Source organism: Furipterus horrens, unplaced genomic scaffold (genome assembly GCF_987537825.1).
Source record: "Furipterus horrens unplaced genomic scaffold, mFurHor1.1.pri manual_scaffold_5, whole genome shotgun sequence".
Taxonomy (NCBI): domain Eukaryota; kingdom Metazoa; phylum Chordata; class Mammalia; order Chiroptera; family Furipteridae; genus Furipterus; species Furipterus horrens.
The window spans coordinates 192,054,244-192,073,578 of NW_028327175.1; the positions used below are offsets into that span (position 1 = coordinate 192,054,244).

General features: G+C 33.2%; 1 protein-coding gene across 1 annotated transcript in view; it reads left to right on the top strand.

Annotated features, from left to right (window-relative positions):
• The window catches only part of ATRNL1 (attractin like 1), a 480,268-nt gene that overhangs the window by 143,505 nt on the left and 317,428 nt on the right, over positions 1-19,335 (top strand). The window contains exon 21 of the mRNA XM_090278658.1: positions 2,488-2,540. Within this exon, the coding sequence (XP_090134784.1) occupies positions 2,488-2,540 (53 nt within the window). The remainder of the gene's footprint in view (positions 1-2,487; positions 2,541-19,335) is intronic.

A 19,335-nucleotide genomic window follows, 5' to 3' on the forward strand; every position in this document is an offset into this window, starting at 1 on the left:
GAGCTGGAACTTGAAGGAGGAATCAAATTGTGCTGGATAGAGAATATAGTAAACAGTGAAGCAAAAAAGTAAAAATGAACATGGTTGTAGCGTTTGCATTGTTTGCTCAAGGATGTAGAGAGCTGGAAAGAGCTTCACTTCTATCTTTCCAATGAAAGAAATGAAAGCTGGGCAAATTACAAATTCATGAGTATTTTTGAAAGCTTTGAACTATTGATATTATAAGGTAACCAAAAGGCTAAAAAAAAATCGAAAGACAAACAAGTTTCAGGGAGAGATGAGACGTGAGCGCCAGTTTACCTGGAGTGAAACCAATTGGAAACTTACGAGTTCAGCTGAGGAGGTTGATAAGCCGGTGCTAAGTGTGCACTGTCCGTACAGTGTGAAGCTCCTGGCCACTGCAGGAATGGTGGAGTTCACACCCTTCTTAGTTTTTTTTTTTTTTTTTTTTTTTTTCTTTAAAAAAAATTTTCCCTCATGGTACCCAGCAATTGCTCATGGAAAAATTGAAGAAATGTTTAAGAATGTGTTTCCTGTGGTATAAGCTGAAGGTGGGATGGCAGACAGAGTGGGTGGAGCTTTGATATCGGATCCAAATATTCATTTATAGGGACACCAAATTATTCATTTTGCCAGGGAAGTCCTCATTCTGGCCTGGACTGAAACATGGTAGGAACTCAAAAATGATAACTTAAAAATGAATTTAATGAAAATACGAACTCTTATGTAAATATATAATGAAGTGGTATTTTGCATGAAAATTGTTTACTTTTGAGGAGCAATGTGTGGACTTGCATGAAAACACAATGTATTATTTTTGCAAATTTTCTCACTTTTGTTTGTAAGTGTGGTATCAAAATAATTTCCTAGATTAAAATATGGACAGGAATATGATTAAATGTTACCACGTATGTTTTCTCTCTTGAAACCCCACCACATAACAAGGCATATATGTAGTTTCTGGTACTGAAGAAGACCTCGGAAACTATATCATTTCTTAGACAAAAGGAAATAGAGGACATAGAGTAGAGTTGCATTGTCAAATTCTCCTGTTGTAAAACAATTGCTAACCCCAAAGTAAATGTTAATATATAACTTCTACCACATAGCTTTTATATTATGCTGTTACAGATTTTTAAAAATGCATTGGGTATGAATAATACCCTAATTTAAATTACTTTTAAATGAAATCCAGTGCTATTCACAAGTTGATACTACTAGTAATATTTGGTTGTTAGCCTCTTAAAAGGGGTCATATATTCTCTAGACACATGATATACTCAGAGAAATGTGTTGTACGTACCACGAACAGCATAGCTCTTGGTAGAAAGATTTTCTGAACATAATTGTATGTGGTCTGTTTTCAACTTACATGTTAGTTGCATTGCTAGAAAACTCAGTATATTTTATAAACATGCAAAACTTACTCTGTGGCTATATGTGAAATGGAAATATTTTCTACACCCAAGTAATTATGAACAAAAAGTTGTTCATTTGCCGTGTTATTCAAAAGTTGTTTGCGGTTTGGATCAATTTTTTTGTTCCATGGTGTTGCCTTGTGCATTCAGAATCTCTGTTATCCTCCCTTCCCTTTTAGCAAATTCCATAAGAACTCCATAATTATGGAGTAAATCATTGTTACCCACACAAGCAGTGTTTTCCTTGACCGAGCCAAAAGTCTTTGTTGTTTCATTTATTGCACGTAAGATCTTTTTCTTATTTTCCACCTCCGTTCTCACCTGTTCTTCAGTTTACTTTTCTCTTTTCCACTGTGTCTAATCGACTATTAATCTCACCCACTCATATTTTAATTTTGGTTATTGAAATTTCATTTTATTGTTTTTTATAGTGTCCAGGTTTCAGACTAAAGTCTTTATTATAGTTTTTAATCTTGTCTGTTACCTCCTTCCAAATAAATATAGTTATTTTAAAGCCTGTGTCTTTCCCCAGAGAATATCTGAATTCCCATGGCTTTATTTACATGATCCTTTGCTTCTGCTCTTTCCTGTTCTTGTTTTCCTATCAGTTTCTAAGCCTGGTTACTTTTTATTCTGTGCTTGGTACCATACTAGCAAAATTTATTTATAGATAGTTTCAGACCTTGAAAGGAATCAGTTCTGCCATGTGCGTGAGGGCAGTAGTACCTTAATCGTTTTCAGGGATAAGAATGGTTCAAAGTAGATCTTCAGCCTCTTGAAGAACTCTTTATGTCCTTACTTCTAAAATTAGTCTTTGTTATTTAGCTCACCAACATTTGGTGGGCCTAGATGCCAGTCCTTTTTTTCTGTGAAATAACTGTTTCCATCCGTAATCAGGAAATAACCCAATAACTTGAGATTCCATTCTCTCATCTTGGGTTGGTAATTATTCACTTTTTTTGCTCTCCTGTGCTTTCATGCATTGAAAACAAATAAAAAAATCTACCTTTCTTAGTGTATTTTAATTTTTATTTGTATATACTTTTATTCTTGTTTATTATTTCTACAGATGTGACTCTGAAAATCGCTATGTTGGTAATCCACTTAGAGGAACATGTTATTGTAAGTATTTGTATTTATTTTATTTTAATTAATTGGCTTGTATTATTAGTTTCAGGTGATTTTGCAGATAAAGTTTATCTTAAATAATTGATGTTGTCATTATTAGGTTACTATTTTTATTTTTCTCAGATCTTGTAACACATATATTGCTAAGAAAAGTAATGTCTTTTTGATGTATTTTCTTAATTGTATTTGGTGCATTTTTTTCTAGTTGAAGAGACAATAATAATAGATATTATTCTAAACAAGGAACAAAATGCAGAACTTGAGTAAACTCAGCTATATTTTAATGTAATCTTTTCATTATGATTAAATTTAGTGCAGCTAAAATTTTGTGATAAATTTTTTTAAAGGGGAAAATTTTGGTCATCATTAAAAAGCTCCCCTGATTTTGTATTGAAGGACACTTCCATTGGGTAATGAACATATAGTAGATGTATATTTAACTTTTTAAGAAACAACCAAACTATTTCCCAAATGGTTATACCATTTTATATTTCCACCAGTAGTGTATTTACTTCCTCCAAATCTCTCTCAATCCTTTGAATGGTTAGGTTTTTTTAATTTTAGGTATCTTAATAAGTGCGTAATGTTATCTAATCCTCATGTTATTTGCATTTCCCTAATGACTAATGATGAAAGAATTTTTATGTGAATTTTTGTCATGTGTATATTTTACTTGATGAAGTGTGTTTAAGTCCATTTCTTACTTTTTAAAATTTCTTTGCTTGTTTTTATATTGAATTTTCAAAGTACTTTATATATTCCAGATGCAAGTCCTTTGTCTGGTAGATGATTTGCAAATATTTTCCCTAGATTGTGGCTTGCCCTTTCACTCTATTAAGAGTATTTTTTAATGGAACTTTAAAATTTAGATGGAAGTTCATTTTATCAGTTTGATTTTTTAGAAATCTTATCCTAATTAAGGTCACAAGGATTTTTCCCTATATTTTCTTCTAGAAATTTTATTTTTTTAGGTTTTCCATTTAAGTATATATTATATTTTGAGTTAAAATTTGTATACATTTTAAGGGATGAATCAAAATTTTTGTCCATATCAACATCCAAATGTTCTAGTACTATTTATTCATGCACTATCTTTTAACCAATGAATTGCTTTTGCACCTTTGTTGAAAATCAGTGGTCCATATATGTGTGTAAGACTATATAAGACTATTTCTGGACTTCCTATTCTGTTCCATTAATTAATTTGTTTATTTGTATGCCAGTACAGCACTATTATGTTTACTCTGGCTTTACAACAAGTATTGAAATCATGTAATATCTATTCTCCAATTTTGTTCTTTCTCTTCATACTTATATTGGCTATTTCATTTTCTTTGTTTTTACATACGAACTTAAGAATCTACTTGTCATTTTTCACTAAAATACATGCTAGAATTTGGATTTGGACTGTGTTGAGTTTATAGATTAGTATGGGGAGAGTTGACATCTTAACTATAGTGGGTCTTCTGACTCATGTATATAGTATATCTCATTTTTCTTAATTATTTTAAAAATTATTCTCAGCAATATTTGGTGGTTTTCACTGTTTGGGTCTTTCATAGATTTTTTTCATAATTATATTTAAATATTTTATATTTTTGATGCTGTGGAAATATTTTTTAAATATTTTATTTCTGATGTGTCCGGTATGTTTAAAAATGATTGATTTTAATATTGATTTTGCATCCTTTGACTTTGCAAAACTCAGTAGTTCTGGTACTATTTTTGTAGATTCTGTCATATTTGGACATAGACAATAATTGTGTTCTTCAAATAACGGAATATGAATTTTTCCTGGATATCTTTCCTTTTTCTTGCCTTATTGCATTGGCTATTATCGCTGGTACCCTGTTAAAACATGTGGTGAGCATGTAAATATTCTTGTTTTGTTCCTCATCTTAGAAATTATCCAGTCTTTCATCATTAAGTGTGACGTAGGTGTTTTCTAGATACTTTTATTGGGTTGAGAAAATTTTCTTCTATATTTCTTCGCTGAGCATTTTAATCAGGAATTGGTGTTTGTTTATATCATATGATTTTTCTGTATCAGCTGAGATGGTCATAAGATATTTTTATTTTACTAGGTTAATATAGCAAATAGTATAACATTATATTGCTATACCACTGCTTTTTATTTGTTGATCATCAGGTATAGGACATTAGGATTATTTCAAGGCTATGGCTATTGTGAAAAGATCTGATATAAACACTTGGGTGGTCTTTGTGTGGACATATATTTTCATTTTGTTTGGGTGGATTCCTAGGGGTGGATTTTCCAGGTTATATGATAAGCTTATGCTTATCATTTCAGAGAAAATGCCAACTGCATAGTTGTATCATTTTATATTTCCAAAAGCAATTTATAAATATTTCAGTCTTCCTACATCCTCACCAACACTTCATATTGTCTTTCTGATTATAGCTATGCTAGAGTATGTATAGTAGTATCTTTTAGTTTGTATTTGTTTTATGACTAATAATCTTGAGCTCAATTTCATGTGTTTATGCTTCAAACATGTTTTGTTAGATGTGTAAAATGGTAATTTCATAATATTTTTGTTGCTGTCTTAAATAATATCTTTTATAATTCTACTTTCTATTTATGTTTCATATATAAAAATAAGATTTTAGTACATTGATCTGATATTTTCAACTTTTTATTTTAATATTATAGATTTGATTTTTCAATGTAGTTAATTATATTGCATGCAAATAACATTTTCTCCCTCCTTTTCCATTTTTTAATTCTCTTTTAGAATGATAGGGGTTTCTATTTCAAGTGTCAAGTCAAAGTGGTGGTAGTAGATACTATAATCAAATGGAGACTTTGATATAATTTATGAAATATTGCCTGTATGGGGTTAAGAAAATTCTTATTTATATTAGTGTGGTTCAAGATTTCATCATGAATGCCTTTTTCCTTTACCTTGTTAAATGTAAAATTGCATTAATACATTCCTATCATTAAACATTTTTTCACTTTGGGATAAACAAAACATGGTCATACTTGAATTACCATTAAATATTAGTTGTTTATATTTAATTTAGGATTATTTTCAGTATAAATGAATGCAGAATATATTTTTACAAAATTTTTTTCTATGAGATGACCTTTGACTGTAAATTTTTAGTTTTTCTTTTCTATCTTCATATCGTGTAATTATGGTGATGGATTTTGAAGTTGAATCTGAGAAGATTGCTATCTTTTTTACAAACAGGAGTAGTTAAATTATTATTCAGTGAACTTCGAAGATTAGCTGAATTCCAACAGAATCTCTGATCTGGTGCTTTTTTATTTGTCATTTTTTTGTTCATATTTATTTATTTATTGTCATGTTAAAGCATGGGTTTATTCATCCTTCCCACTGATTTTGATTCCTACTTTATTAACTTTAGGTTTTATCTTTGGTAATTTTTAAATGAATTGTTGCTTTTGCCAATATTTGGTATACATTTTCTTATTATTTTCTATGTAGTTTATTGTTCAATAATTATCTTTCTGTACGTATATGTAAGCATTTTCTTAATTTCTAATTATTTTAAAAACTATTTTGTAATTATTTTTCTAATTTTATTGAGAATGTGGCAAATAAAAATCCCAAGTAATATTATGTTTTCATTTTTTTTCTTTTTTGCTTATGGCACATCTGACAGTGTTTGAAGACATTTTTGCTCATCACATCTGGACATGGGGCATGGGTCCTATAGGCATCTGGTGGGCAGAGGGCAGAAGTGCTGCTACACATCCTAAAGTGCACACACCAGCACCCTCAGAGCTAAGACTTACCTGGCTCAACATTGCGATAGTGCTGAGGCAGAGAAACCCAGATAGAGGTTTAATCAGATTCAGATTTGATTTAAGGGGAAACATTATTTCATAGGTGGTTTTGTGTTCTTCCTCTAGAAGAAATGCGTAATGACTGATAGTATCTCCTTTTACACTCTTAGCAGATACATGCTCAATGTTACATTGTAATTGATTAGGGGTTGCAAAATTGTGATATTCCAATTTCTTCTTTATTTTTTTGATGCAAAACTTCTATAAAACACATTTCCTCTCATCAGATATTTGGTTACTCATCGCTACAGTTCATATAAAAAAAGGCATGATAAATGCTATAAACTTTCTTTTCATTTACTTGTTTTCACAGCAAAGAATTGTTTGTTCAGTAACTCTCAAAGGTGACAACTAGGTTTTTTTGTTTTTCTATCTTAAACATATAAACTCATACATATTTAACATATTTCAGTCCATTTCCAATTAGTATCCTTACTGGTACTGAAACTGTCTATATTTTCTGTCTTTTAAAAGATCTTTATTCTCTATCTTTTCCACATTTACTTTGATTTTTTATTTTCTTTCATACATCCTGGATGTTATAGGGACATTTTTGTCTGATTTTTTAAAATTAGAAATTCCTCTTGGATTCTGCTTCTTGAATCTTCAGCATTTATTGTGTCCCAAAGGAGCAACTAGTTACAGTTATGCACATATACAAATTATATTCCATTTTTTAGAAATAAGAAATATGCTAATATTGGAGCCTCTTATGTTAAAGAGTAAGGTTATTTTTCTTCTAGATCAGTGCAGTCCAATGTAAATACAATGTGAGCCACCATGTCATTTAAAATTTTCTATTAGCTACATTAAAAAAGTAAAAGGAAACAGGTGAAATTAATTTTAATAATAGTTTATTTATGTCAACATATCTAAACATGCCATTTTAACATGTAATAGTATAATACTCATCCGTGAGATCTTTTAGTTTTTTTCAAATTAAGTGTTTGCAACATAGTTTGTATATTAAATACTTAGAGCATCCTCACTTTAAATTTGTCACACGTCAGTGACTCAGTAGCACGTGTGATAGTGGCTCCCCTATTGTACAGCTCATCTCTACGTTGTAGAGAACTCTCACTCTTTTAAAAATGTCAGAAATAGTTATAAAGCACTAGATGGCAGTCTTGCCATTTGCTATGAGACTTTTAGAGCTTAATGACATTTGAAAAAAATTGTGTTGAAAAAAAGAAAAGGTCAGTAGTTCTTGTAATAGCGTTAATGGAAACTTTTCTGATTTTAAAGATTACAGAGAGATTTAAAATGCAGGCCTACACTGTAACATAAAGCAATTGAGTTCAATATGGTGTTAACTTAATTGACAGTAATATAAACCAGTGGTTGCATCCTGTGCAAAGTCTTAATAGTTTTGCAAATGTCAGTTTTAAACCAAAAACGGAATGTGTTAGAAATCTGTCATTCCTAACGTGGAAAAAAAAAGGAAAGTTAGTAGCAACAATATCTAATTAGATGGACCCTTTTAACCATTGAATTACTCAACTTATCCCACCAAATACTGAAAAATAGTAGTCTCAAAGTAGAGTAGTTTCTTTATTCCTCAAATACTTTCTTTTTAATTGTAATAACAATTTTAACCCAGTAACCTTTAAACACAAAATGAAAGACTGGACTACGAAAACGTTACATAGATAATACATTTTCAGTGTGTGGAACTGAGTACAGAAAGTCACTTCCTACAATCCTCTTCTTGATGCTACTGCTACCTTAATTCTTTGCCTACATATAACATCCAAACTGCTGATTATCGTGCTTTAGTACATTTCCAAGTAATCAAATATATTTTGGCTTATTTCATCTTCACTCGGAAAGATTACTGCATTAAAAAAAATTTCTTCTCTTACTATTTAGAGTTCAGGGTGCAATTTTGTGATGATAATAATACACTGCTTTTTGAAGAATAAAGAATTTAATTACTACTCCGTATTCAGTGATCACCTCTATCACTTATCATCTTCCCATAGTTTATATTTGTAAAAAAACAAAATATTTACCCATTTATCTCACTGTAAACTCTTTAATTATTATTGATTTATTTAACTAATGTTTCTGTCTTGAATGACATTTATAAACATTTATTGGATTTGAATTTTTGATTTTTGATAAATGAGTGATAATAGTTCTAATAAACGTTATTGTAGCTGTGAATGAAAACAAATACAGGGGTGGGCAAAAGTAGGTTAAATTACCAGCCATCATTACCTAAACAATAAAGTGTAAGTAAGGATATGAAATAATAACAATAATAATAAGACCAATGATACAAATAATACAGTAACTAGGAAATAAAGTGTAATACAAGAATAAACTGTTTTGTGTACTGTAACTGTAAGCATACTTTTGCCAATCCATATATTAATCTCAATTTAATTACTCAAAATGCCATGCTACACAAAACAATAAAGCAATTAAAACCTGAGTTAACCTTATTTTTAGTGTAATTCTATGTTTTGTTCTAAAACAGAATAAAGGACAGTGATTCCTCGCTTATTGTGGGTGTTACGTTCTAGACCCCCCCACAATACGTGAAAGTCCGCAAAGTAGGAACCTTACATTTATTTTAGTTTTTACTGTACAGTACCACAAAATCCTGCGATATAGCAAAAAGTCTGCGATAGATAATTAAATATAATATTTTAAAAAGTCCCATGATACAGTGAGGTCGCGATAAGTGAACCACAATAGAGGGGGACTACTGTAAATATATTGTTTTGTTAGTTAATGTTTTTCATGACTTTTTAACCATTGACTGTGAATAAATAGCTACCTAAACAGGATCTGGCTGGTCCATCTGCAGAAAGAGCAGAGTGGCCTTGATGAACACAGAGAACCTATGTTCTTGTATTTCACAGTCTGAAGACCTGTGAGACTGAAGATAATCCAGATCGTCTGACAAAGTGTAAATGATCATCCACATGGTTGGCATTTTGACCTTATTCTTTGATTCATCAGTGTTTTTGTTAAATTTCCTCTAGTCTTTATGGCAGTATTTTAGATGTTTATTTCAGAATTATTTAATATTTTTATATATTCAGAAATGAAGGCTAATCCAGCACAATTATGAGGTTTAAAATAGCTGGAAGAAAGCAATTGCTATGGAATTACTCAAGAAGAGAGACACAAAACTTATTTGACCATATAGTTTATGATAAGTCTGTTATATTATTCTGGCTATGTAAATAGCATAGACTTGCTGTAAAAATGATTTTAAAAAGAAGTGAGAAATATCTGGAAACCTCCCACCAGGGCTCCCAGGTGGCGGTTGTGTGGTCTACACCCTCCGCCAAGGCTCCCAGCTGGGAGGAAGAGTAAAGACTGATGGATGCCTTGTACTTATTTTTCTCACCAAGCCACGTAACTAGGTGTGGGGCTTACGTACCTTCAGTGATGGCTAACAGTTCCTTATTCCTGTAACGGATGCTCAATAGGCTACTGAAGGCACTCCATGCCTTTCTAAATAAATCATATCTATAACATATTTAACATTGTCACTGGGAACTCACAAATCTATAGCTCATTATTTAGCATCATTTATTGACTAAAGCACAGTTTTTGTCCAAACTAGAAAACAACCATCTGACTTTTTAAATAATAAAAATGCTGCTTAACCTTTTATTGAGCACTTACTGCACTGGACTACTCTATGCTTTTTGTTTGCATTCGCTTATTTAATCCTCAAGTGAGAGGGATTCACTTCTTGTCCCCGTTTTTTATTTGAGGGAACAGAGATAGAGAAAGTTTAATTAATTTATATAAGATCACACAGCTAGGAAATGGCAAAGTTCAGATTTCATCCAGTCTGGCTGGGTCTGTAGCCCACATTCTTGACCATAGGTGATAAAACGAGAGCAACAAAAATCAACAATATATTTAATCCAAGAATTGTTTTTATTTGCATAAAATAAAAACGTTATGGGAAACAAAATAAAAAAGTAATTAAAAATTCATAGTTTTCTCAAATGAGGAGTCTTCATATAAAAATATACTTACCAAAATTTATGCAAAATTTTGTGCAATCCCAATTAGAATTTCATCCACTTCAGTGTTTTGAAGGGCATGCCTAGAATAATTTGTCTTAAAATTTATTTTAAGTAATAAACTTTTAGAATATTCAGTAAAATTATGTAAGAAGGGATAGTGAGAAGTACCCACCTGAAATATATATAGATATACTGTAACTCTTAACTATACTGGTTCCCATAACTGATGAAGGAATCAATGAACAAATAAAGTCCAGGATTAGATTCATAAACATTTGGGAATTTCTGTGGCAGTCATTTTATTTTTATTAAAGTCTTTAATGACTTAATCTGCTTGTTCTTAAATGTCCTAAACTTTATCTTTGATTGTGGCTTTTGCATTTATTATTTTTTCTGTCTAAAGTGCTTCATCTCTAGCGAATAGCCCACTCCAATGTAAAATGGACTCACTGGGTTATCACAATACCCTGTATTTTTTTTCATTCTAACATACAGTAGAACATAACCTCACTTGTTTATTTGTTTACTTGAATGTGCCTTTTTTTAACTCACTAGACTGAAAATCTCTGGTTCCTAGATAGGCATTCAGTAAACATAAATCGAAATCATACAAATTATCTATTAATAAATGTATTTATATACATGTATTGTGGGCAAGTACTTTTAGTGATGGGGTGTTTTACCAAAAATGTTTGGAGAGCATGTTATTGGTTATAAAGTAAAAGTTGCTTTATATTTATTTTTCAGTTTATTTTTATTAAATAGTACAAGTCATCACTGAACAACTTTAAGCATCATTCACTCATTTAAATAAAAACGAGTTTCAAGCTTTGTTTTTTAACTGATCCTGTGAGACATTTGCTTCAAAGAATATCTAAGCAGGTTCCCATATAACATTGCAAAATAATGGAAAGTTTTAGCTACTTGGAAATACTATGAAGCAAAGGATGGTGTCTTCTGAAGAGGTCAAGGTGAATTATATGAAAACTCCTAATTAGAATCATTTATGTATGGACATTTGTGATCATCATCCATCCTCTTTTACTCATAGGTTAAAAAAGTAAGACCCAGTGAGTTTTAAGTGTATATTCTAGGCCATACAATCAGTAATTTCCAGTGTGAATAATAAAGATTCTGCATTTTTTCTGTGATATATCTAACAAATGTTTAACTTGCAAATTTTCTGCAACAGATTTTACCTTTGGAATTTTTCTAAGTGTTTCAAACTCAGTAGAAATTATTTTAAAAGATTATTTATTCATTTATATTTAGAGAGAGGGCAAAGGAGGGAGAAAGTGAAGGAGAGAAATATACATGTGTGAGAGAAACATCTATCAGTTACCTCTCGCACGACCCCATCTGGGTACCTGGCCTGCAACCGAGGCATGTGCCCTGACCAGAATCGAACTGGTGACCTTCTAGCTTCCAGGATGATGCCAAACGCACTGGGTCACACAATTCAGGGCAGTAGAAATTCTTAATTAATAATTTTAAATATGGATAGTAGTGTTCAACAAGCAAGGGAAACTTGTATTTATTGAATATTTATTATGTGAGAACAATTTAATATTAATTATTTCATTTAATACTCAAGGGTGACATACTTTTTCCCGTTAATTTACTTACTGAAGAGTTACATTGTTAGAGCTTGGAAAGTGTCGGTTCTTAGAATTGATCCACTTTTGCTTACTTATTCAACTTATATTGGTTGACTATTTTGTTGGACTCTGGGGGTGTTACAGTGAACAAAATGGGTTCTGCTACATTGACGCTTATAAACTACTGACAAAAATAGATATTAACCCTCTATAATTGCCTAGTATGATTGTCCTAAGACCCCTGAATGAGAATTACAGGTGCTTTGGGAGTATATTACAGGAGAGTCTGACTAATTGTGGGATAAGGGACTGGCGTGGGTAAAGCAAAAAAATGAAAGAGAGTTGATGTGAAAGATGACCTGAGAGCAGAGGGGGGTGGTGTGAGGATGGGAAGGAGGAGAATCAGTGGGCAGTGTGCATGAAGGTCTGGTTGGAGAGAACATGGCACGTGAGATACAGACACTCAAGCACATAGAACTGGGTAAAGGGAGGCAAGACGTGAGGCATGTGAGAGCTGTAGGGTCCAAGTCATGCATTGCTTTACAGACATGTAAGAATTTTGGTCTTTATCGGAAGAAAATTGGGAAGCCACTGGAAAGGGTTAGGAGGAGCGTAAAATGTTAAATTTTAATTTTAAAATAATCACTCTCCTTGCAGTGTGCCAGACAGCTTGGTGAGGGCAATAGAGCATGAAAGAGGCCATTTCTTTTTCGTTTTTTGAGGCATATTCCTGGAGCTACATATTAAAATATGGCAGGTCCTTGAATGTTGTCACTTTGTTCAGTGTTGTTCTGTTATAACATTAATGAGAAAACAGCAGCAACAACAAAAAGCAATTCTGGTGGAGGCCATTGTCTGTGTGGGGTTGACATGCTCCCTCATGTCTATGTGGGTTTTCTTGAGGTCCTCCTGCTTCCTTCCACATCCCACAGATGGGTACGTAAGGTGAACTGCCAGTCTACGCGGTGCCAGTCTGAGTGGGTGTGGCTATGGGTGCACGTGTGCCTGCCCTGGAGATGGAAGGGCATCCTGTCCGTGGGGATCCCCTCTGGGTGGGTCCCCCCGGCACCCTTAATGGCTAGGGAAGGCTCCGACCACCCAGGAGCCAGACTGGAATGAGCATGTTGGCAAATCATTGTCTTGTTTTGTATTAATCTTTCCTAAATGTATGTATAGCTCACATTTATTTTAGAGTTTAATATTAGAAGAGTTTGGCTTTTTATTGAAAAGTGTGGTGATATTTTGGTGACCAGAAATGTGCTGCAGGAGCCTAAATCTTCTTTATGTCAATTAGCCTATGGCAAAATTGGTTTTGTTATACCTTGTTTCACTTAAAGTCAAAGTTTCCAGGACCCCTTGGACAATGTTAAATGAGGACTTAGTGTATGACTAGGACACATTGAGACCATGAATACACTTGAACTTATATTCACATAAGTTTCATCATTTACTGAACAATTGTCTAAGTTGACAAATACATGTACTTACATGTGTGCCATTGTTTCAAACATATTTGGATTCTTAATGTAGTCAAAGTCTATGTGCATCCTTTTGTAAATATATGACAATGAACTCATATATTTATGAAAATATCTAGCTATATATATATACATATGAGAACCTATTTAACTTTTGAGTTCCTTAGAATTCATTCAAAGCCAATATAGTGAATAAGGGAAGTGAAATAATATTTATTGAATGCCTTTATTTTATGATAGTCTTCTCTAAGCCAAATACACACTAACATAATTATGTTTAATCCACAGAGCAATCCTGTGAGATAGGCAGGTTTATCTCCTTGGTACCATTGGCTCTCACTGAGGTTAATTAACCTAAATAACATAACCCGGCTGGTAAATGGGAAAGTACAATTGAGATCTTCTTAAATATTGTGGATAATACTAAATTAAAAGTAAAATACAATATTAGTAGGTGAAAAGGAAAATCATTAGGCCTTAGTTTCTTTCTTAAAATATTCAACTTAAAATTTTCTGAAACAATGAGATTTATATAATAATTATTCTGGTTCCCAAATGACCTGACATTTGTATGAACAGTGCCATTGATCTACCATATGCATACACATGTCAAAGTTAATTTCATTTGGGATCCTGGCATGTTTGCCCCTCCTGCCTCAGTTATTTGTTTATGCAGTGAATTGTTATATCAATATTGACTCATGGATATATATTTAAATTTATGGCTTATAATAAATTATTAACATCATTCATTTTATAGCTGACGTTGCTCTAGATTTAGCCATTGGCTCCTCAGATTGGCTTCTGTATTCTTTTGACCATGATTCCATAATTTTCTGAATACTTCCTTATTCTCTGGGACTAAAAGATATTTCATACTGACCTTGTACTTTTTCTGCCCTAGTCATGGAATAAACAATATTTTTTTTCATGAAGCTATGGTTTCTTATATCAGAGATGGTATATAGAAACCAAAATTTGAGAGTTAAGTATGCTCATAGGTTTTGAGGTGTTATTCTCCCTTCCCTTTAAAATATTCTTTTTAAAAATTAAATTACCAAGTATATTCTTGTTTTGTTTCTTTTTTTGCAACTCTCTTTATCTTGCTTTAACTGAAACTTGTTTTATTCTTAAACCCGGCTGTCCCCTAAGGGAGGTGTTGACTGTTTTTTTATTTTCTAGTATCGATAGCTTAGACTCTGGGCATGGGAATAGTATCTGCTTTGCTCCCTTTGACATTGCAAGTAATTGCTCTGTTTTACCTGTTTAAAAATTTCATCTTTTTTGAAGCACTGTTCTACCTCTCCTTGTAGCTGCCTTTCACTGAAATGCTTTGCACTCCATGTAGCATCTTATCCATTGAATACTTTTTCACCTGTATCATTGTCTTTCCCTTAATATCTTTCTTGACATCACCTGTGATTCAGATTATCACATGTACTTTATGCATTATTTATCTTGTGTTCAATTTCTGAAAAGACTGTAGGACTCAGACACTCTGTATTCTCAGATCAGCTTTATTATAAGCAAAGGATACACTGAAAGGGCTCTGGAGAGCTAAGATATTAGGCTAACTATGTAGTTACAGTAACCAAGGAAGTGCTTTTGTGTGTCTTGTATGTGTTATGTGTAGAGATAAGCAAACTCACCAATATAATAAAATGAGCCCCAATTAAGAGCTGTAGGTCTTTCCCTTGGATCCTTCAGCTGCGAAGAGAGGGGGGGTCTGCTGCATGGGCAACAGCAGACCCTCCATATTACCCTGCCCAGGCTCTGTAGCTTCAGCGTCATCGCAAGATGTCGATTCAACACGGGAGGAGACAGATACCATGTCACTCCCGAGTCGGACTGCACAGCCATTCTCGGCGATGCAGATAGACTCTTAAGAAGCTACACCATCGTCTCTCGAGACGGACGGCTGCCGACGACGACGACGATATGTGGCCACATACTGAAGTTATTTCTTTAGTATGTTTTTTGTTCTTTATTGCTTTGTAAACATTCTGATTTTAGACATAAAAATATAGCTTTGTTTTCTTCTTTCATTCCAACTCAAAATCTGTCATTTCCTCATTGCCAGATGTTTTTGTTATGCTATTTTCATATTTGAATTTGTGTCTTAATTATAGTATGTGTATGAATGATGATTTTTTCCAGATGAGTATGTCGGTCACATACTTTTGGACTTTTTCTTACCTGAAATTATGATTATGTTGTTTTTCTATGTAGACAGCGTGGTTGAGTATACCTATTACATAACCATTGTTACAGTCTTTTGGTAGCGTCTTTGGATATATATTATTACTAAGAACACTTGCCATCTTGCCTAATTTTTCTTTATAAAAAAATAATTTTTCTATGTGAATGTGTGTATGCATGTGTACACATGCTCCTTACATGGATGCCCCTCAATGTCTAGAGTATTTTTAAAACAATAGCTGTATCATGATATAATTCATATATTAAAAACCTCACACTTTTAAAGTGTACAATTCAATCTATTTTCATATATTCACGAAGTTGTATAAGCATCGCCGCTGTCTGATTTTAGGACATTTTTATCACCCTTAAGGGAAACTCAGTATGTAGCAGTAGTCACTCTACATTCTGTCTTTCCACAGCCCCTGGCAGCCTTCTTACTCTGTAGGTTTCCCTGCTCTGGCTTATCATATAAAAGATACCATGGAATATATGCTCTTTTGTGACTGGCTTATTTTATTTAACATAATGTGTTCAAGGTTCATCCATGTTATAGGACGGATCAGTACTTCATCCCTCTTTATGGCTAAATAATATTCCATTGTATGGACATTTTGCATTTTGCGTACCTTCCACCAATTGATGGGCATATGGATTATTTTCCTTTTGGACTCTTATCAATAATGCTGGATTCCTCCTCTCTTTTATACAAGGTATTTCCTTTTAGTATTTAGGTTTCAATCGTCAACAGATTTCTTTCTATGATATATTTTATGTGTTTCTTTTCAGTTTGTTATGATGTTGGCTACAACATTAGTCATGCATACAGCTGAGTGACTTTTGTCTGTGACCAATATGGGATGCTTCTTCAGATTTGACTTCCATAGCACTAATTCAATTCTGTGCGTAATTATTATATTTTCGGATTCAGTTATTTAATTTTGTCATTATATTATTTATTTTTGGTTTCTTTTGTGTTTTATACAGTTTTTACTTACTTCACGCTCTTTTTTGTAGGCTTCAGTGTTATTAGCTTAGCTTTCAACTTCAATTTTGTGCGGATTTTCAGGTTTTCTTTTTTCTTTAATGCATACTGCACAGATATTTTAAACGTCTAACCACTACTCATATTAAATAATTACATATATGTAATGGATTGTTGACAAACATTTATTTTTATCTTGTCTCTCCTCACTATGCAAGTCAAAAACTTAATAAAAGTATCAACTTTTCTCTTTGTTTTCATGACTGTGTTTCATAGATCTGATTTTGATCCAGATATATTAGTAGCCTCATATTTACCCTGAGGTCTACCATCAAAAAGTGAGAGAAGTGTAAAGAAAAGTGGCTCTTTTTGTTATTAATTTTACCCATATTTTTAGATTTCATTGGGAAATTAATTGCCAACCTCTAATTTTCCTGGAATTATCAGAGGTAGTTTGGTCATTCTTACCCAAAATATTTAAGAGCTACTTATATCATTTACAGTTGTTCCACCCTTCAGGGCTTGATCTGCGAAATCAAAGATTGATTTATATAGTGTCTGTGGTTTCTTTAAGCATTGAAATATATCTCTTTGGTATTTCTTTTTATTCAAAAAGTTTTTAAATAATTGTTTCTAGTCAGTAATATATTTAAACATGCAAAGTACAGTTTATCCTTTTTTAATTATGAAAATTTAAACTATGTTGAAAAGTATTGTATATCTGAGGTCTGTCCAGAAGGTACCCAGCAATATAATATGAAAAATAGAGACATTTTGGAAGAAGATACAAGATACAAGAAACACTGTACATAGGACAGTGATGCCTCAGTCCTATTCAGAGTAGACACCTTGAGACCTCACACAGTTCTCCCTATCGCCATCAGCTGCCCCATCGTATCTTTCTGAATCTCATCGATGGTCTGAAATCTCTTCCTTTTCAAAGGTGATTTTAGTTTTGGGAAAAGCCAGAAGTCACAGGACACCAAATCTCAGCTGTAAGGGGGCAGAGTCACCTGGGTGATTAGATGTTTCTCCAAAGAACTTTACGGGAGATGTGATGCATGAGTGGGAGTGTTGTTATGATGAAGCTGCCAATCACCAGTTGCCCATGGCTGTGGCCTTCTGAATCATCCCAATAGTTTCTGTAGAGGAATATTCAAGCTTAACGCAAAATTTGATGCAGATTCATTGCTCTACTCCCTCAGTCATTTTGAATGCTTAGGTCACGCAGTACACATGCTCACTCAACAGCATCTACTGCCCTGCTGACTAGTACAGTGAAGTCGTCATTGTTCACGCATGCGCATTTCAGTCCACTCTCCTTGGCTGCCAGGTTACACTGAAGTCGCACAAACCATTCTCGTTATATTAACAATGGCTGGACTTTTTCCAGCCTCATAGACTTTCCTATAAAGTATAGAGTATATACTTCCATACGTATTGTACATACACTTTTGTAGTGTATATAATACAATTTAAGAAGTGTCTGCCTACCACTGGGCTGTAATAAACCTTAACACTCCGCTCCATTTCCTGCAGTACCACAGGCTCCACCTCTGCTGACTTCAGTGCAGGATGGTCGTGATTCACAGGACTCCACACCTCCAGTCTCTCAGCAGCAGGGTTTTGTTAGGTCGTTGGTGGGGCACGAGTTTGTCAGTGTTTCCAGATGCTGCTGCTCTAGCTCCCAGGTGCAGATATACAGGACGTGAACCAAATTAAGCAAACAAACAAAACCCCTCAAACCCAGGGAACTTGCCATTGGGTCATCTCTTGGGTTCCAAGGTTATGGCCTTTTACCTGCCTCTGATCTTTTTGAACATCGTTCTAAAATTTCTTCCATCTCATCAACGTTTCCTTCTACTGAATTCTTATTTATGCTGATCAGTATAAAAACATGCTATTGTTCCTAATTTAAAATTAGCTTCTCACCTCTCTTCATGGCACTTACTACTCCTGCTACTTTTTCACTTCTCTGGGTTTATTGATAATACAATAAGTTATTTAGCTGACTTACACTCAGTCTTCCTCTTTATACCATAATAATATAGTGGTTCATTAAAGCAGTACAAAAACTTATTTTTAAAATATGTACACTTGCACAAACCTGACATATTTTAAATTTTAATGTTTTGTGTCTTGTACCCTATTTAGCTGAGAAGTTCAGAGTAAAACTGAGCAATAAGGTACATGCTTTAAGTTCCAGGTAATTAATTATTCATTTGTAACACTCCTAAAAATATATGAGCATGATATTTAAATTGAGGGGAGAAATACATCATCTCCTGGTTAAGTGGAAAATTGTGCAGTTCATTTCTAGAAGATTTTAATTCCAAGCAGCTTTAAAAGGAAATATTTTGTGTAGAAGTCTGAACTCTCTTCAATTAATAATAATTTACATTCCCTGAGTAATATTCCTATTAGTCACTTGAATTTAGTAATACTCCTACTAATAATGTTCTTGGTCTGGCTTATTTTTTCAGCCCAGCTGACATTAGGATTCATCATCACAGTGCATACTATCCATTGTGCTGTTCTTGTACTTCCCACTCTATCAATTAAGAATAGAGAAATCAAGCATGACGCCTCACCAAGAGTTCGGTGGGACATGATTGTGGCAGAGGGGTAGAGTCCAAAACGGCAGAATGGTGCCCATAGGCGTGGGCTGCAGCCGTGCCTACAGCTGCTCAGAT